This window comes from Neopsephotus bourkii, unplaced genomic scaffold, assembly GCF_033783945.1.
Source record: "Neopsephotus bourkii isolate Nb327-2 ecotype Australia unplaced genomic scaffold, CSIRO-AGI_Nbou_v1 NB_1574, whole genome shotgun sequence".
Classification (NCBI taxonomy): domain Eukaryota; kingdom Metazoa; phylum Chordata; class Aves; order Psittaciformes; family Psittacidae; genus Neopsephotus; species Neopsephotus bourkii.
In genome coordinates this window covers 3758055-3779031 of record NW_026902050.1, presented here as the reverse complement: position 1 = coordinate 3779031, position 20977 = coordinate 3758055, and the positions used below count along the sequence as shown (strand labels likewise).

Genomic DNA, 20977 nt, shown 5'->3' with positions numbered 1-20977 from the left:
AGGGGATTCCTTAGGGGATTACTGAGAACAGAGTATTCCATGAATGTATACTCATTAAAAAATATAAGCCCCTCTGAAGCTCACCTGAAATTTTCCAAAAGCATACAGGGTCTAACTAACTGGTGCATCTTCTGACTAGCTGCGGCAGCTTGAAAGAACAATTCTAAAAGATTAATTACTCCTTGTGTCAGAATACTACCTTCAAAATCCAATGTCAGCATAAGCTATTGGTTTTCTGGTCCCTGTAGTGACTATTGTGGCCAAAATGGTGGCAATTCACAGTACAGCAAGGGGATAAATAGAGAACAGAAATCAAAGGTTGGACCAGATGATCCTTGAGGTCCCTTCCAACCTGGTATTCCGTGGTTCTATGATTGGTAAAACACTACCACAAAGCTGAAAGAACAATAGGTGAAATATTTAGGTTACTCAAAGTCAGTCTACACTTGGGTCTTTGCAGAGTATTCACAACATTTATCTTTCCAAATTTCTCCATTTAATTTCCCAGAGTTACCTGAAGAGTCAGAGAACGAAAGACACTGTTCTGGAGGGCAATCTGGACAAGCTGAATTAGACTTCCAACTCAGAACCGCTCTTCAAAGGGACCTGCCTTCTCCACTGACTACACAGGCAACTCTGAAGTGTATACTGAGTGCTCCAAACATCACCTGGCTCTTTGCTTCATGCCATAATTCGGACAACATCTGTGTTCACGTGTAAGAATTAACTGGTACCTTCCTGTGCACCAACCATACAAAAGCTGTCCCTTCCACCTAGAAGTGGACATCCTGACACATGCTAGCACTGACTGCTCTTATCAAGGTAATGCATCAAAATTTTAAGGTCCCTTCAACTCAACCCCTTCTACAATTTTGTGAGCTCAGGAGCATGCCTTGAGGATACACCACCACAAGACCTCTCTATCTTTTTTTACAGCTAAAATGTAACAGTACTCATTATTGAACAGGTTTCTGGGCCCATTGCTTACTCAGTGTTAAAAGATGCAGTTCTTCCAATAATGAGTCTGACACCTGGCAAGTGTCCCTGAAGCACAGAAGGGAGCGGTGACATATGCCCTACCTGGCTGGAGCAGAGTTACTCCACAGTTACCCACATGACATCTCTGGCAGGTCCCACCAAGCCTAGCCCTTGAGAAGTTAGGACCGAACCGCTGCTGGCTGCCTGTGTGAGGTCCTACATATATGGGAAACTGCTCAGAGGGGATGGCTGGAGCTGAACTCTGGGGTGACGGTGCACAGCACAACTGGGGCACTAAGCAATTAGTATTTTTAGCACAGTAACAAGGAGGGATTTTTATCTTTTTTTTTTTTTTAACAATGTCAAGAACCTTCTGAAACACAACTGCTCAAGGGAAACACAAACATTTAAACTCAACCAGCAACAAGTATTTCTGTCCATTGCTGTGGCATCCATGGTAACCCTGGGGGTGGAAAAACATATCACCCAGAACTCAATTACTATTAATAAGCTGATTCACTCAGGCAAAGCACATGCTTCATGCTCAGAATATCTGGGAGGCTCACAGGAATTAGTGCCTTGCAATTGCATCTGTTTGTTTAGGTGGTCTTGAAAGAGTGACTGTGAACCTGATCATCCACATGAAGCGTTCTTCTAATTTTGACCTCTGGGCCCCTTTAGGACATTTCAATTCCAACAGCTCGCAGCTGTCATAAATCCCAAGTCCCCAGTTTTGGATATGTTGTTATAAAAATCTGGTTTATAATCTGGATACCAGGCTATCACATAGGAAACCAATAAACAATGTAACAACACAGATAATAGATGTGTCACTGTTTTCCCAACTCCAGCATTTACTTAGCTACCAGCACACTAATACGCTAACAGCAGTCCCATAAGAGAAGAAACATACTGTTCAAAGAAGTGCGATCCAGCTCTGATGTGCTGCCAGGGATTGAACAAGGGACTTTCACAGAAGCATTTCAGCATAAACTTTGATAAACACTGAATCTCAGAAACATTCACATCACTAAGATAGCTGGGGAGAAATCTATTCACTTGCCTTCCCATCTTTATTAAAAAAAACCAAAAATCTTCACTTAATATTTTTCTCCTCCGTTCTCATTCAGTTTTCTTCAGTATTAGCATTTTCTTCACAGATTTTATACCGTATCTCATTCCTCAAAATTTATTTAAATAATGGATTTGAAGGTTGTCTTTTAAAAAGAGCTAGTATTTGGCTTAACTGGCCAACCCAGAGAAAAAAAAAAACCCAACAATTGTTTTCAAACAGTTTTTATTCCCAGAATAAGGTTTATCTATCAAGTAGTATCTAATAGCAACAGCAGAGGATGTACATTCTGTTCAATTCATCTAAACCTCTCATCAAATCTGGTGGTAAAATGGAGACTGCTAGAGCTGTCCCCTACACATCACTCTGCAAAGCAGCCCAACTGTGGAAAGCATGGAAGGGAATAAACATTACCTCTTTATCCTTCCCAAACTTCTCCCTTTGCTAAGGCACCAAGGATGAACTCTTCAAATTAGTTTGACAATTTGGAGTTTTGGCAGTGTTTGCTGAAAATAAATCCTTTTTAGTAGTTACTTGTCATTGCTAAACACGTGCTATGAGAAGTCAGGAAGCTTCCATGTTCCTTTCCCCTGAGGTGAAGCACATGCAACAGTCACAGTAACTTTAAAAGACAACTCTAACTTGGCTGTTCTCTCTGTCACTTCAAGGAATTGAACACAAAGGCAGTGTTATGCTGGTGACACTCTTACCTCTTCTTCTTGGTGATAATGAGGACATCATTAAAGAGGAAGAAGTACACCTGCTGCTTAGAAGTTCTCTTAGAAAAAAGTCCAGTGTCTTCCACATACGCTGTTAATTCGCCTCTTTTCACTAACCAGCGTGAAGAGGAAACCAGTGGAAATGGCTACAAAGCAAGAAAATAACATTTTAATACTTCAAAAGTAGAGGTTTAAAACCAATCAGATAACAGTATTATGTATTTTGGGGAAAACCAACATGCTTAAATTCAACAGGTTATCAAGACTTAAAGTGTCTTTGTCCTTCCTACAATACACAAGTAGTAGCATGCAAATACTTGAAAATCATTCATGCACATGGTATAATTGCCCATCTAAGGGAAGAATGAACAGACTTGATTGCTTCCGCTGGGATGGAACAGACCGTGTGAGATCTCCTAAGGAGATTAAAGAGACCATCCTCCAGGAATACACGAGGTTTTGTAGAATGCGTGAAGCAATCATTCTTCAAGCACATATGAACTTTGAATTTTCCTCTAGGTACCTCACAGCTTTTCTGTCTACACAGCTGGGAAAAAGAGCTCCAGCTTCAAACTCAAACCCGAGGGCTATGGCACACCAAGCTCTGTCACTTCCCTGAGGCCAGCAGGTACGACACTGTGCCTCATTCTGATCGTGTGTTCTGTGCCACACACAGAGTGAAAAATGTAAAATCCTTTAACAGAGAAATACACTACACAACCTACTGTGAAGTGTTCTGTAAGCACGTTAAACAGACATAAGCAGATTAGGAAGACAGCACACAAGATTAGACTGGTCCCAGTACAGCACTGAACATTAAGATGTTCAGAGTATGTAGACTTCATTGCCATTAAAATGTAAGGTGAGGAATGCAGAAGGCTTAGCAATCATGTGGTAGCATCCATTTTCTACTCTGTAAGTAAACTGAAGTTTCAACACAGCTCTGAAAAAAATGCGTAAAGCAGTACGTGTTACATAGGGTTTGAACTAGCTGTCCATTTTAATGCCAAACCAGTAATAACATCATAAAGCTCATGACATCATAAACTGACATCTTAAATCATAATAACATCATAAGCTCATGACATCATAAATTCACCTGTTCTTTGAAAGACACATCTGAAAGTCTTCAAATGACATCTCTTCATTTGTTTGCTTACAGAACACCACATTAGCAAACAACTGTCCTCCTTCAGGATCACCTTTGGCTTTTTCCCCATCTTCCACTTGGCCAGAAAACAGTGACTGCTACACTCAACCACAATTGCACTGTTATTTGCTACACAGCCAGTCAGACAGCTCCAGGCATGCCACTACAGTGGGGTCTGAGCTTGTTAGAGCATCCTCTCAGACCAGGCATGACAACTCTGTGTCACTGGCTCCCAGAAAAGTCAGTCAGTTCACCCCTCAATTTATAAGGTTTGAGCAGAATCATTCTTCTGAGGTATTACCACACCAAAGCTCCCACATTATTCCCCTTAATAGCAGGAAGGGAGGTTCTCCACATACTTGCCGTCCTCACTAGTAGCTCCTGAAACATCATAAAATTACCAGAGCACTGTCCTAGCTTCACCTAAGATGCTTCCCTCCTCCCCCCCTTTTAAAGCACCTTTCATGTGCTTGTAAAAAAGTATTTCTTCATTCAGTTTGTCAGCTGTCATCTTCATTTCTGCATGAGTTGCCTTTTTAAATCTTTTAATCACTTTAGCTGCCTTTTACTGAGCTAACTCCAGCTTGCCAGCACTTGCCCCACGGTACCATGCCAAAACCAAGACGGTGCTCTGACTGCGATCTTACTGTTGGCAGAGCAGACATTTTCCATGCAACCACCCCTTGGTTTTGAGTGTCTAGGTACAATTTTACACTGGCTTTTCCGAAGATGTTTTCCCTGTCCCCACGCAGCACCGCGGAACTCCCACCCCCCTGCCTTCCCTTAACAGGCAGCATGCCAACAGCAGGTGAAGGCTGCTCAAAAGCAAAGTGCAGCTGCACACTGGAGCTGTTGCAAACTGCTGCCCATTAAAGAAGCATTCCACATTTTACCTTGCCCTAGACTGATTCCTGACCCAGTGCACCCAAAACAGGCAGTAACCAACATCCTGCCCTCACCTGGTACCTGAACACAAGACTTCCCCTAGCACAAAGGTGACCTCCGCTACGCTGTAGACCCATGTGAGGGACCCTTCAAAGCCCAAATACTTCCCAAGTGGCTACTAATAAATACCAACATGTTTTTTATCTGCTGCAATTCCTGGTGAGTTTGCATTCATGCAACTAAGACATCATCAGTGTATTGAATCTTGATGAAATTCCCTTTGGATGTTTCTTCCCAATTAACGCAAGCTCACGTATTCTGTTTTGATGTATTTAATTTTTGCAGGTTTTGAGGTTTGTACTACCCATTAGTTTATTAAATGCATTTTCTACTGTATTCTCTCACTTGGAAATGCTGAATTTTGTTTCAAATCCCTATTTCATAACAAGGTTTTTTTGCCCAAGTCTGTTAGTGAATCAGAGTGAATCAGTTTGGCTTGGTGTAACTTTAAGTTCATTAACTGTCACTCATCCTGGATCAGCCACTAACTTGGGCTTTCTGCCAATACCACTTTATTGCTTTCTCCTAGGTTTGTATCAGGTCATTTTTACCATGGCTGGTCACATTATTAAAGGGTCATTGTTAAACCTCACAGGTTACGACAGGACAGTTCAGCTTGGTGCTCAGACACAACACCCCAGAAGAACTCCTAAGCCCCATCACTGGAATCACACACTGAAAACACAGATCTGTATCAACATTCAGCTTTAAAAAGTATGGCATATTTTCAGTCAAAACTCTGCTGGTTCAGTCCCTTCAAGTTCAGAAACATGAAGAAAGTTTTTGAACAAATGGCCTTTATGTTTCTGGAAATGCAGTAGTGGCTCCAGGTGTGGATAGAAGAGTGGGGAACATCAGCCCATGTCCCAGCCATCACACCATCACACTTGTAGTGACTTCACAAAACAGGACTCTGGGCTGGATGGTCCCTGAACACTGAAGTCACACCCATTTGTTTCATGAACAGTAAAATAACACATTTGCAGAAAAAAAACCACAACAAACCCACAACCTTTTGGTGCTAAAGGTGAAAGATTTAAAAATTAAAAACTTTGGCATCTGAATTAAAAATTAAATTCTACAGATAAGCCATGTACAAAAGTGACATCCGAGTAGCTCCTCTTCTACTCCTGTGAAACACACTTCAGTTACATCTAACATAACAATAAACAAAAATCCCCAAGCCCTCTATGAGGTCTCACAAGAACAGACATAGCTGATCTAATTTACAATGGCTATAAACCAGCATTATAGCACCATGACGACTCTTTTACAAAGTACTTAAAAGATTCCTATTTGAGGACAAGCTGAATTCCTCTAATCTGTACTCTAAGCGAGTACATCACATTTTCCTAATTGACTCTATTTGAGAGGCAGCTTGTTTTTACTTTAATATTAATTTTTCCTTAATTGCCAAGAGTACATCGTGTCAACCATCTCCTTTCTATATAAAACAAGCTGTCAGAACTTAAAAATGTGCTGAAATGCAGCCAAAGCAGTCTTTTATATGCCAGCTGGCAAGTTCTCAAACCACATATAAGGTCTGAACCACTAAGTGCACATTTAAGATGCACAAATTAAAAAGTGCATTAAAAACCACAGAAAACAACATACATGAAGCTGTTTCACTGCCATGAAGCTGGTGAGGGCTGCAAGTGACCACACACACAGGGATGAGTCACATGGAGCCTCTTGCTCCTGTGAGGTTGGGATCCCCATTCAGGCCCTGCTGGGCACTTCAGCAGATTCAAAATGCACAAATGAAACCACTGAGCAGGTCACCCAAGGGTGTCAGGCTCCCCAAACTCCTGTCAGACCAACTATGACCATGGCTGCTCTTTGCTACTACCAAAAAAATTATTGTAGAGGATTTCTTTTTTTAATAAAAGCCTAGATTTTATTTTCAATACTAGAAAAATACTGGAATCTCTCAGCCTCCTAAGATACTTGACAGTTATCTGAGGGTTATCTGAGCATACCTGTAAAGCAAGACAAAACCTTGGCATTATCACAGTGAACTGTATTAATACAGGTGTAGTTTAGCTTAACCAATTTCACCCCATGGAAGCTGCCTGCTATTTCAGGTGGGCATCACACTGTTTCGGTACTGGCAGCTGCTGCTGGCCCCCCATATGCTGTCACAGGCAAAGGTGGGTGACTCTTGCCTGCAGGCATGACCTCCAAGCAGGGTGCTGGGCTCTCCCTACAGCAGCTCCTGAGTGCTGTGCAGCACCCCAATGCTACCCTCCCCTCAGGCAGCTCACACAAAAAGCATGGAGCCTCAGACAGGCAGTTTTCACAACAGGCTATCAGAATGTTGTAGAAACAGACCAGGATTCCAAGCAACATGTCCTGAGCTGACCAGAAATGGACATGGGTTTTTATTTCATTCTGCTGTGAATCCAGATAGTCAAACACAATTAGGATTCCTCCTGGTGTGAAAGTACTCACTTAGGCATACTGTTCCTATCACATATAAGACCATCTCCACACCAATCAGCAGCAGCTGGCCTCTCTCCCAACAGCAACATCTTCATAGCAACTTATCTTCACAGCAAAGAATACTTAATTCAATATACATATAAAAAAGATTTTGCTGTAACATAATCATTCTACTTGAAAATACCTGACAAAAGGTTTAACTTTTATCCTGCCATAACAGATCATTTCTTTGCAACAATTACTGTGTAACAGAGGCTATTAAAGTTCCACTGTTAGCTGTATCAATTACAAACACTGCTGTACCCTTTAGAGACAGACACAATTTGTTCTTCACCCACAGCCAGGAATCTAAGCAAAACCTTAAAAATATCTACAGCTATATTTATGTATTTAGAGCTTACAGAAAAGTCAATTCAGATATTATAAACTTACCAGAACATCTCAACACACTGCTAGAGCATGTGCCAAAATGAGAAGCCAAACTGCTTCACGATTCAATAGCTCCCCCAAAACAATTCTTTCATTCCTCCAACAAGCTCCCACTCTCAAGAGACTTCAGCAACTACTCAGTTAAGCAGACACATTTTTCAATGGCCTCCATTTGCAGTGGAGAGCTGCAACAATTCCTGCCCACATCAGAAATGATGCTGTGCAGTCTTCTGGATTTGTTTTATGTGAGGAGGGAAGAGAGAGACAAAAGAGCAATTCAAAGTACAACAGGCCCTACTTACTCTCAATTTCCAGAGCTTCACCTGCTCCAGAATCTAAACTTGGTTCCTTGGCTGAACAGTCATGTCAGTATAACAGCCTGCACTAATTACTTTTTTATGCTGGCAATGATCCTATTAACATGCTATTCATGTGCTACATGACTTATGGTGACAAATATAATCATTGTACCTTGATTTTAAATTCCAGCTGGGAGTTAATTGTGTACATCATTTCTGTCCTTTCCATTTTTCGAGCACCTTCATTGCACAAACGCACCAGCTAAGAAAAAGAGACATTTATTTAACAGGCTTCATGTACTCAAGATCGGTAATACAAACTTCTGTAGATTTATAAAGTACATTTCTGGGGGAGCATAAAATTGACACAGGAATGAGATTTTCATGCTAGGTCACAGCCATAATGTTTCCAGGACCAGACTGAACGCAGCCCTGAGTGACCAGGTCTGACTTCATGGCAATTCTTGCTTTGAGGCTGCATGACCCAAGGTCCCCCTCAACCTGCATTATCCAATACTGCTACAAGAATTATTTATTCTTCAGGGGCATCCATATGGTGCAAAGGTTCAGCTCAAAGTTCTGATGGAGAATGGCCACAGCTCTGCCCAAGTTAATGTTCAGCTCCAAAACAAACAACCTTCAGACTGGCACAGAAGGACAACATGCTGCCATGTCCACCACACACATTTGGCAGCCCCAACACAGGCATTGTGCTACCAGTTTGTTAAGCTAAAGCAAACGGTACCCCAGAAAAGCTTTCACTACAGCAGACCTTCAGAGTCTGCAGTCTTACAGCAGGCTACAGTTCCCCTGAAGTCTGCACATGGGGTTGGGAAGCAGGTAAAAACAGGGGGCAAAGATGGAAGTGCACAAAAATGCATTCCCTATAACCCCACATCATCACACATGGACTTCCCAACCACCAATTGGCCTCTTCCCCTTCTATAACCTGGCACTTCACACACTGTACACTGTTTCTGCAGGAAAACCCAGCTGTGGTGGCAGCAGCACAATGCTGCTGGGTTTAGAGAATAATAACTTCTTAAGTAATAACCAAAGAGTAATTTAGGCCTAAAACCGATCCCTAGTGACCTTTCTTAAATAAAACAATTCAGCAGTTTTATGCTTCAGTGCTCTTCCCCTTTGCATTATTTATGCATGGAAATCATCCATTTTCCCTTAAAGTAGGTAAGGATGTTCTAGGCCCAAGGTAATGTCTAGCCAGAACGTGCTACATTTTTCTTTGCTTTACTAAAGCACAGCAGGCACTTCCCATTCACAGCAATCCCTGATGCACTGCACTTTCCAAAATTCTGAGATCCTGGTGGCAAAAAATAACCAGTTCTTAGATCCTCAGGTTTCCTTTTCACGCCACTGTGTTTTGGTTTTAGGAGCTGACAATTTCCAGAGTATATTAACTGGATAGGTTGGAATTACCCACCAATTAAAAAGGGTAATCTGATTTCTCAGGTCCAAATGGAAGGAAGTGGAATTTATTCTACAAGGGCTGTTGAAATTTACAGTCTGTGCATGGAAAATGGACTTGGGTTCCTCTTCGCAACCACTGATTCTTGGCAAAAAAGTGTGACTCCAGGAGAGAGAACAACTTTGGACCACTGATAGGAGGTGATCTGGTTAATTTACAATAAAAGCAGACAGAATTTGGAATCTTCCAGGGAAACTTAAGCCTTTCTTTTCTCTACTGTCAGGACAGGGCTTGGGCTTTTTTTGGTATGTCTGGTCCTGCCACACAGCTTTCTTTCATCAGGAGTGGCAGCAAACTGAACAAGTGTGCCCAACTACATAATGAAACAGGTGAACAAGATGAGTAATAACATGGTAATTAATTATCAGGTGACTAAAATAACCCAGACCCAGCCACCTCTCAGTGGGCTTCCAAAATGACAGAAGTATGCAGCGTGATTTCAGAAGAACAGTCAAAGCAGAAAAGCTTCTGCATCCAGATTAAACTGAAGAATTTACCTTGCTCACTTCTTTCAGAGCCTGCTTGCAGTTCTCATATTTTGATGAATCCTTGGGAGTCTTCTGACAAATGGTCTGAAATAAAATGTCAGTGACTTCAGAGGACTAGGAAGCACAGGCTGTGACAAACACAGAATTGCACATACATGTTAACTGAAATCAGAGGTGAAGTCACAGCTGTGACAGATCAATGACAGAACACTGGATCACTTCCTCAAGAGCGCTTTGTCACACCAACAGAACACCTCTTCTGAAAGCTTTTGGAGCCACACAGTGTTTTGCATCTTGTAGCCCATCTCCACAACAGCAGTACAGTGGAAGAACGAGGCTTCACCCTCACAGGACAGGGGAAGCTTCACCAACTTATCTCCAACTTCTGTCAACCCACAACAAATCCCACTACAGCCATACAGAACTGGGTTCTTCCTGTTCTGGGGTTAAGCTTTTCCTGGAAGTTGAAATACCCAGTTACTTACAACTGCACTTCCAGTAAGAAAACTGTACCAGCTTACTCTGTCTGACCTCTCCATGGAAGGTATTTCCAAAAGATTAACAGAAGAAAAGGCTCTTCAGGCTACACTGGTACAGGAACGAGGAAAAATATACACATCAGTATTATCTTATTAGAACAAAAAAAGCACATGGAAGGGAGCACAGCTGCAGTATCCAAGCAGAGGAAGCTCTGGAAAGCAATGAGAAGTAAATCCAATCCATGATTTACATGAGTTACATCTATTTGCAAAGCTCATTCTTACCAGTTAGAGATGAAGCCCCACCAGAAATAGGCAATCAATGACAGACCAGATAAATTAGTTTTTTACTGAGAAACAAAAACATTTTATGGTATTACTTTAAATTAGTCTTTAGTTTAAGTATGTTCTCTCCTCTGAATGTAGTTGGAGCCACAGTTCTGATACTGAAGCCTTAAAAATCATTCACTGGAAGTCTCAATGCAAGGTTTACACAACAATATCCAAGAAAAACGAGCAAATGAAACAAACTGGAACAGTGGAAAATAAAATGCTTGGTTTGCTTGTTTAGATGCTTTTAGCTCAAGAGGGTGAAGAGGGAAAAAAAACAAGAAAGAGAAGGCCCACCTAGGGACACACCACAGTAACACTGGGTTATGATGCCATTTTTTATCTAGAAATGTACTGCAGAGAAGAAAGCACTCAATGTCCAGGAATGAACTACAGTACTGTCCAGATGATCAATTAATCAATGCATAGTTTGCTAATATGTAGCAGAACAAAATTAGTTGTCCTGTTTGTGGATCTCTCCAATGCCAGAACCAGAGCCTGGATTTTTATCTGCACTACTGCTGATGTCCAACTCATAAATTTAGTTCTAGCATTTTATCAGAAATGCCACAAATCTTGGTGTGAACTTTAGAAACACAGAACAGTTAGGGTTGGAAAGGACCTTAAGATCATTTAGTTGCAACCCCCCTGCCATGGGCAGGGGCACCTCACACTAAATCAGTATCACCCAAGGCTTTGTTCAACCTGGCCTTGAACACCAGGGGTGGAGCATTCACAACCTCCCTGAGCAACACATTCCAGTGCCTCACCACCTAACAGGAAAGAATTTCTTCCTTATATCCAATCTAAACTTCCCCTGTTTAAGTTTTAACCCATTACCCCTTGTCCTGTCACTGCAGTCCCTAATGAAGAGTCCTTTCCCAGCATCCTTATAGGCCCCTTTCAGATACTGGAAGGCTGCTATGAGGTCTCCACGCAGCCTTCTCTTCTCCAGGCTGAACAGTCACAATTTTCTCAGCCTATCTTCATATGGGAGGTGCTCCAGTCCCGTGATCATCCTGGTGGCCCTCCTCTGGACTTGTTCCAACAGTTCCATGTCCTTTTTACGTTGAGGACACCAGAACTGTACACAGTACTCCAAGTGAGGCCTGATGAGAGCTTTGCTTCAGAAGTACTCACTTGCACTTCCTAAGTCACCTAGTAACCTGCACAGGAAGGGAATGCCCACAGTGTAACACAGTGGTGAGAAACAGAGTGTGTGTTGATGCTGTTCCACCTATGAACAGCTCCTGTGCACTCAAGTACAGAGCTCATTCTTCAGGGCTACACTGTGACCCTCTTCCTGAAAGTATTTACTGCAGAAGGGTCCTTACCTAATCTGTACAATGGAAACTCTTGTTTTCTAAACTGTAGGGTTTGATTTTAGTCCTAACACTATAGACAGTTGCTGTGTTGGGTTCCTCTCCTTGGGTTCAGATTAATTTTGACCATTTACTGTACAATTTTTCTATTAGAATGTCTAAATATTTAACTTTAGAAAGGGGCATCAAGAGCAGAAGGTACTAATCACAGCAACCAAACAAATGCAACAGTAATTCATAACCAGTAGACCAGTATCTACAGCCTGTACCTGGTAGAAGTAAGAAGATATGAAGAGACTGGAATGACCTAGGAACTGAATATGCAAGAAGGCTAACATTAACAGAACATGCATCAAGGACAAATAGAAAAATAACTGTTCTCACATCCATCAGTAAGGGAAGACGAGTAACTCTCTGCATGGGAAGAATGAGGAAAGAGATCATTGGTAAATTCCGGCAGTCTTCATGGGACTCAATCCGTGATAACACTTCTTTAAAGGCTGGATTTGTGGCTCTAGTGAAAAAAAGTGGGGACAGAATTAAGTGGTAAGTTTTACTAAAGAATTGTGAAAGTTGCTAGATTTTAAATAAATCATGATTTTATTAATAGGAAAGTGTGCTGTGAAGGAGTCATCTCAATAAAGCCTTCAGCTTTATTTACTTAGCTACGCTAGACCAGGATTGACATTTGGAAACTTCAGCTGCTCCTACACATGAACAGACTCACACGTAATGGACAAGAAGAATGTGTCTTTGACACTGACTAAACCACACGTATCAGTGGCCAGGGAATGGAGTACAGGACCACAATCAGGACTGGCCCTTGAAGCCACACACAGCTCAATAACTTTAAAGGAACTTGCACATTAAGAAAGAACTAGGCAGGTAAGCACATGCTTAGCTGGAAGCCAGGTTTTGCACGAAATACCACAGCCTACTACTCACTCCTACTAGAAACGAGGCAATTTTACAACCATATTTTAAAATTAGCTCTTACAGTAATCTCTGCAGTGTTCGCTGCTGATAGACTTCATTGGTGCAGTATTTGACATAAGGATCAAATGTTGAAGAAGAATGCTTTTCAACTATATCACTGATATCATCAATAAAGATGTTGTTCTGATGCCTTGCTTCAAGTTCTGTAAAGAACCTGTGGAAAAGAAAAAAAAAATTACTCATTTTTTACAAAAAACAAACAAAACCAGAAACAAAACAATTTGCACCTGACCCAATCCATGACTTCTATAAACCAATGGCAACTTTAATGGTTCATGAAAGACTTGAGACCATTTCTTCCTTGGCAGACCAGCAAAAGAAACCTTTACATGACAAAGGCCAAAGGGTGGCAGTGTCACCTGGCGGAGCTCCGTGTAAGCAATGACAGCAAAACTACTTTCCATTCTCCAGCTGCCAAAACCAGAACAGCGTTACTGAGCTGGTTGGACGAGAATTTCCAGAAACAGGGGTGAAAAAGAAACCAAACAATTCCAAGCACACATTAACACATTTCCTCTTGCAATAAAGGAAGTGCAATACCAGAAATGTTCAATGAAATAAAGTTAGGTGTGACTCCTAAACAGAGAACACAAAAGTACTCAGCAGGCTGAGCTGCACAATGTGCTTGTATACCATATACCTTAATCCACTTCTTAAACCACAGACTGGAAACAGTGAAAATGGGAACATAAACCAAAAGCCTGATGGATGTTTTCTCCTAAACACAATTGTTCTATGAACTTCCTCATTGGTCATCCTCTGTTCTGCTTGTGAGTCCCTTTGGCCTCTGAAAGCTTTCCACTCCTCTCTGCATTTCTAATTTCACCAGAAACCAAAAGCCTCTATTTCTGCAATAGTCATTAGAAATATCTTACTGTCTGGAGTGTGAGCGCTCTCATGGCTCAGCTACTGCAGATCATTAGTTACCTACAATGACATTCCGACATCAGTGCAACCCTCAGAAATGCAAAAGCTGCTGAAATCTCTCCCATCCTGGGGCTGCCGTTCCATAGGGTGATTCACTTGAATCCTGAACTCCCTAGAGCAAACCAGCTAATGAAAAACTTCTCACACAGCACAGAAAAATTAAGGAAATACTTGGTACACCTGATCTCACATCAAGCTAAAAGAGTTTGAAACATTTTATTTCAGCCTTTTTTTACATTTTCCAATTACTAACACTGGTTCTTCAAAACCTATCACCCTGCAGCACTGCATTTTTCTGAACATGCCACCAACGTTCTCCATAGGCTGTTTTACAAACAAACCTCAAACATGTAAGAAGAGCAGAGCAGGATGAACAAGAGCTTGTCATGCAAGTGTTTAACAACATGGGTTTGCTAAAATTAAGCCTTTTTCAGGTGGACTTAGAAGAACCAGCCTGAACCAAGTGGTTGCCAGATTCTTACTTGGTCAACTGCAGTCAGAAGAATCAAGGCGGGATTTTTGTTTGGCTGGTTTTGTGTTTTAAAGTTCCAACACATTAACTGCAGACTGAACTGACGCATGTGTATCAGTATTATCATCTGATGAAAAACAAGACACTGAATACAAACAGATACACTGCTGCCTGCTGCAGTGCGCTGCTTTCTCCTCAGTTTTCTCCATGAAGTGATGCAGCAGGGTTTTTTTTCACAGCCTTGCTGTGTTTGGAAGGCAGAATCCTCCAGCACCCTCCTGCCCTCCACCCATCTCATTTCAAAGCACAAAACATTTCCAGTTGTCGCTCTCTTGTTTATGTTACATATTTGGTTTTCTTAGCGTCAGACCAGTACTAACTGGCAATGCACACTAAGTTGCTGTGAGATCTCATACAATACATAGCCAGCCACTAAAGTTAACAGTTGTGTGAAATGTCATGGGGTACAAGAAGGGGAAAAATAAAATAAAATGATAAAAATGAGTCTCCAAGTCAGAGCCTACACTTTCCCATGAACCCCAACAGTGAGATTACAACCACTGACCACCATGAACCGCAGACAACTGGAACTTGTTTCTACTCTACTCAGACATGTTTATAGTTGAGAGAACTGCTCAGTGCACTGCCAATTCACTTTGCTCAGGAAATGAGGAAATACAACATTTCTTCCTGCTGTATGTTATGGCACGCTGACAAGGTGTTTTGCCATGCTGGGCTAGGACTTCCACTTTCAGAATTTATCTGGTACTTCATCAATGACACCCTCAGGCAGAGTCACTGTAAAGAGCAGTAAAAGTCTTCCACAGAAGAAGATTTAAAAAAAAAAAAAAAAGAAAGGAAAAAAGGAGGGGGCAGCAGCACACCCAAACCCCAACCCCACAACACATACTGCAAGAAATACTACCTCTGGAAATCATGTATCAAAAGTTTGAGTCGAAGTTTGAGGGGGAGTTGCATCCAATCTGCTAATTATATACACAATCAGTGAACCAGAAGCATCATAAAATCCTTTTACTTAAAGTTTCAGGACAGGTTCTGTCATAATGAGCAGTACTGAGGATCAAGTGATCATATTCGATTTAACCAAATATGAATTAGTTGCACTGTGTGACTGGCCTTTTTTACTTTTTTTTTCTTAATACCAGAAGGATTTATTTAAAGCATTTATGTTAAATCTGGAACTTTTCTGGTTAAAATCAGGTCCAACTAAGTAAAAGTCAAACAGCACTGTAAGACAACATTTGATTTGCCTCATCTTGTCCTTAGGTGGTTTAAAAGAGACATCCAATTTGTAACACTCCAAACTCCCCCCCTTCCAAAGGCTACGTGCCAAACTGAGAAATACAGGTTTAGTTCATTTCCTGTTTGTTTTCTTTTATAGCAATATCGAGAAACACCAGAGATCTCGGCAATACTGGAGTTTGCCCTGTCTTTACGACAACAGCTTCCTCCCTAAAGCTCTGGTGGCTCCTCTAAAGGGTCTTCCCACGACTTTAGGCAGATCACTGGCACACTGGTAAGTAGCAGAATAACTTGCCAGTACTCTCAGGCAATTTTCTTAAGCTGTTTTTTCCTACTCACTGGCATTGTTGTAATTAATTACTGGAATCCATAACTTTATCAAAAACCTCTAGTTAATTCACAAAACATAAATTCACATTGGTACATGCATGATGTTATAAACTATTCCATACAAATCGCCTTCTTAAGGCCTGAATAATGTCTCATTTACAACTGCAAAACTCCCACCAATAGAGCTCTACTTAAACAGATGCCATGAACCATTTTGTTCAACATTTCTTCTCAACATTTACTCTCTCTTCACCCCTAGATAATGACATTCACTGAGCAGGACTTACACTGTTATGAACAGTCTATCTTGCTATCTGGATATTCCAAAAATAGACTGCACTGCATTTAAAAAGTTCTAATTAGGAAGGCAAAAAAATCCTAGGCAGGCTGAGTTAGAAAAATAATTATCTTACAGAATCAATTATCTGGGAGTAAAATGCATGTAGAATCAAACAATCGCACACAAAAGGAATATACAGAAAAGCTGGAGGTACTGCAAGGAATCTAAATTGTGTATTTACATCAAGGGTCTGTCTCTACAGCAGAAAAATTACAGCAAAGCCTTTCTGGAGAGTGAGACTGGAAAGAAGAGACTTGGTAGTAGATCTGTCTGAAAGTGAAGTAAATGCGGAATGCCAGCAGAACCAGGTGATCAGCACCCAAGAGAGCCAAGAGTTAAAAAAAAAAAAAAACACATAAAACTGATAGCAAAACCATGAGATCATTTGATTCTATTTGCAAAGTGACAGCACACACACCAGAGTATTACTGGGTTGGTGAGGGGGGAGGGATAGTACAATATCATTACTGTTTTGTATACAGGTTATGTAGCAGTTACAGACTCAAGGTTCTCAGACATTTACCTGGCTTTTTTTCCTACTGCTTGCAGTACTAATGTCTCATCTCCTTGCAAGTTCATGTAATTCTCCACTGTTACCCTGTGTTCTGGACAGTGCCTCTGTTCCACTCCAGCAGATGCCACAGTCACTGAAATAGCAGTCTGTCACCACCAAAGTCATCTTGTGTGTGGAAGTGAACTGCAATCTGGCTCGTAGGTCACTATTATTATTTTTGAGTAATGTTTTTGAAGTCATAATCAGCTGTATGTCTGGCATAAATAAGATTATAATGCAGATTTTGCTTCATAGTGATGCTACTGCTGACACATCACTATCCAGTAACAGAAAAAAGCCCCTGAAGTAGAAGCAAGTACAATTTAGCTTCCTCCTCTTAGAGATAAAGGAATGGGAAAAATACTTACCGATTTCAGATAACTTCAGGTAAAAGTAATAAAAATTCTGATTAGCCTCTCAAAACTTGAAATTTCTGACCAGGAACAGAAGCGTAACATCTGTATCACAAAGTAATTTCTTGGGGCGGGGGAGGGGGTGTTAGAATAATTAAAATTGAGAAAATTACAGCCTTATTTCCCTAGAATTTTTATGCTTGATCAGAATGAGAGCTTCTAAGAAAGAATGGCTTTGAAGAGGGTGACTGCAGCAAGGAACTGCAGCCACAGGTTTTTAAAATTTATCAGTTTATTAGAGGAGTTACCACAGTCTAAATGATGGTAAACAGTACATTATACACATATATTCATAACGCCAAACACTGCAAAGCAGCCCAGAAAAATACCTTTTATGAGGCAACAGCCACTGAGCAACTACAAAGCAAAAAAACCCCCAACAGTCTATTATTTCATTCTGCAACAAAACTTGCAGCAAGACTACACACAAGTCACTGTCCTCCTGGTAAGCCACTTGCCTCTTCAACTATTTATAGTATTCTGGCAGAAATCCAGAACAGTAAGAAAGGCCATGGCAACCCTGCCAATACAGTCTGCTCCAGCGAGATTCCCAAGATAGTGGGGAAGTGCTCACGGGATCTAGCTCAATGGTATGTGCTTCAGAAACACCCATCTTGATTCAACCAATTAATACCCTCTGACAAATGAACCCCAAAGAACACTCTGTGGCACTACGAATGTAAATCTTTCTGATAAATTATTGAGACATCACAACAGGAGTCTTCATTTTAAAAACTTTTCCCATGCTCAACAAAGTCATGCTTTTCACACTACTGAGAAGAAGCAGGGTGCTTCTGCCTGTCTCCCTGGGCCTGAAAAGTCACCTACGTACTTATTTGTCATAGAACAAAATGATCTCTTGTATGTCACAAAAAATGAATTAATAAATAATTTTGTGAGGCTTTCTAACAACAGGAATGTGAGGCTATTCCCATCTAACAGATGGGCTAGAACAGCCAAACTAACACACATAGCAAGCAAAGACCTGGGAGAATGGAGGGAATGGGCATGTCACTTGTCTTGCGCTCTATAGACCTGGGCTACCACCTGCAGCCCCTGCTTCGCAATAGCCAAGGGTTAGTATTAGCCAGTACTGATGATGTTACTATATACAAAAGAACTAATCAATCTTTGTATCTGAGAAGAAATTTTTGTCAGATAGAAATATGAACCATAGAAAACCATAATTCAAGCATTGCTTAGTCTTAAGGGAAGTGTATCAGCCAGGAAACTCTTCATCACAGCCTAGAAGTAAGGGTGATGAGAATGTCCAGGTGACTCAGAGTCCAGTGGGTATCACCATGGGCACCACTGCAGCCACACACCTCCTGGCAGCCCTGCACCAGAGGGAGACTGAAAACACTCCCAGGTTAATCTTTCACCTGTGCCAACCTGGCAACCACTGAACCTCCACAACCAAAGGAAAGCAAGTTCAAAGTGTAAGTGTACTGATCACCACCTTATGCTGTTGTCAGCCTTTTGCAGGTTCAGAAGGGAGAGCAGCAATGCCCATCATGGGAAGGGCCAAGGGGTAGGACACAGCACTGCAAGATCTGACACAGTGCAGCTTCACATGCTGCTGGACTTCTCCTTGTGCCATAACAGGCACATCAGCTTCTTTCCTACATATTTGTAGCAGAAGTTATCTGGAGTAGCAAACTATCACATGCTGAAAGATAGGAAGAAAGTTGCAGGTTTTGATACTGCTGCACATCAAGCTGCTCTTCCTACAAGATGTATAAATAAGCATTTGTGTACATGATTTTCATACTGATGCAGCCACATCTATGGCAGAATTTACAGCATGACATGTAGGATAATGAATACCACACTCAGGCAGGCAAGAATTCCCAGGTATAAACACTGCACAGACCAATCTGTTGTCCAGAATAACGTGGAGCAACGCAATGTAAGTCACCTGCAATGAAAGCTTTAGTCTCATGAATCTGAGGTTTAAAATCTTATTTAAATAAAGCACATCGACACAGTGAAACATGAGAGGAGCCAAGGGAACATACATATATCCTCCCACTATGACAGCCTTGCTAAGCACAGATATTTCTAAACTTACTAACAACTTGGTGCCTTTTCAAAGCTACATGTTTGTTTTATGCAAGAAAGGCAACATGAGTTCTCTGAAACCATTCTAATGTCTTGAAGACTGAGCACTGTCTCAACTAAGAAAGACTGCTTCTTCATTCCTCATCAGTCTCTGTACAAGGAAAGCAGAGATGCAAGTTCATATAACTGTTGAACATCCACCCACTTTACTACCAAATACACAGATATATATAGTTTTCCTCTTTTGTGCTTCCTGCAGCAACAGTAAATCTGAAAACTGGTGAAAGTGCCCTAAGATGCTACTAGAATAAGTCCTGCAACTCCAACAGCAAAGCACAGAGTTTGAGAGGATCCATGTGAGTTTCGGATACTCATGACAGTGGTGCTGTGGAAAGGGCATATTAAGCACCTATTGGATAAATAGGTTTTGGGTTACAGCTGGAAGGCTTTAAAATTTTAAAGTACATTTTCTTTACTGTCCTTAAATACATTCAGATAACTCTCTGTGTAGAGGTCAGGCTAATGAAGAAGAGCTACAGGTTTTGCTGTGGGACTGAGGGGTTTGTTTGTTTTCTTTTGTTAAACAGAAAATCTGTTTACAGAATACACCTACAGGTTTCAATACAAATAAGTATCATGGCAAATGGCAGCTTCATGCTGTTCTTTTTCATACCATGCTTTCAGGTGCATCACTGCAATTGCTTGTGGGTTAAGACACAAGGAGATCCAGGAACTGCTCTGACAAGGAGGCAACAGAAAACTGACCAGGTTTGTTTTGTGGATCATTCTTTGGCTGGCTGGCAGCTGCCTGAACTGAGAGAGTAACAGGGAAGGGGGGAAACCTCCAGCCACCACTAGCATCAAACCCAGACCTTTTACATTAGTGCGCAAAAAATAAAGGGTGAAACAAACTCTGCTATGCTTGTCCTATAACAGCCCTCTACCAGAGAGCATGCTGCTATGACTCTTGGTCAAACTCACAATTTTAAGGCCATTCACCTAGAACGTAGTTTCAATCCTTGTTTCAAACAATATTTCACCACAAAATAAATCATTTTATTTCACACAAACCCCATCTGTTGCTGGATAACACAAAATATCTTAAGTCATTGGTGGCAAAAACTTGGGGGTTGGGTGGTGTTTCTTTTAAGAAAAGAAGCTATACTGTTACCATTAAAAACAGTCATTAGAAGACAAGTAGAGAAGAATCGGTTCTCAGAATGACCCCATCTAGAGAAAGTAGAATGAACTATCTCCTAAAGTACATAATGATAGAAGGAAAAACTGAACACAAAGTCCGAGACCAAGGACTAGCAGAAGAGTTTTGAAAAGTAATCTAATTATAAGTTCCAAGGGGACCCAACAGTGAGTCTCTCCTTATAAGAATCTGGGACATGGGGTTACATACCATCTGTGCCGCATTTCTTCAGGAAGATAGACTGACACTTTAGAGCTTCAGAGTCATACGTTTTTCAGAAAGGGA

At 41.2% G+C, this 20977-nt stretch overlaps 1 protein-coding gene across 2 annotated transcripts in view; it reads right to left on the bottom strand.

Annotated features, from left to right (window-relative positions):
- ARHGEF26 (Rho guanine nucleotide exchange factor 26) overlaps positions 1–20977 on the bottom strand; it is a 55417-nt gene that overhangs the window by 11644 nt on the left and 22796 nt on the right. For both annotated transcript variants that reach the window (XM_061371551.1, XM_061371550.1), the window contains 5 exons: positions 13137–13289; positions 12524–12653; positions 10018–10092; positions 8207–8296; positions 2761–2915 (listed from right to left, as the gene is read on the bottom strand). In XM_061371551.1, coding sequence (XP_061227535.1) covers positions 2761–2915; positions 8207–8296; positions 10018–10092; positions 12524–12653; positions 13137–13289 — 603 coding nt within the window. The remainder of the gene's footprint in view (positions 1–2760; positions 2916–8206; positions 8297–10017; positions 10093–12523; positions 12654–13136; positions 13290–20977) is intronic.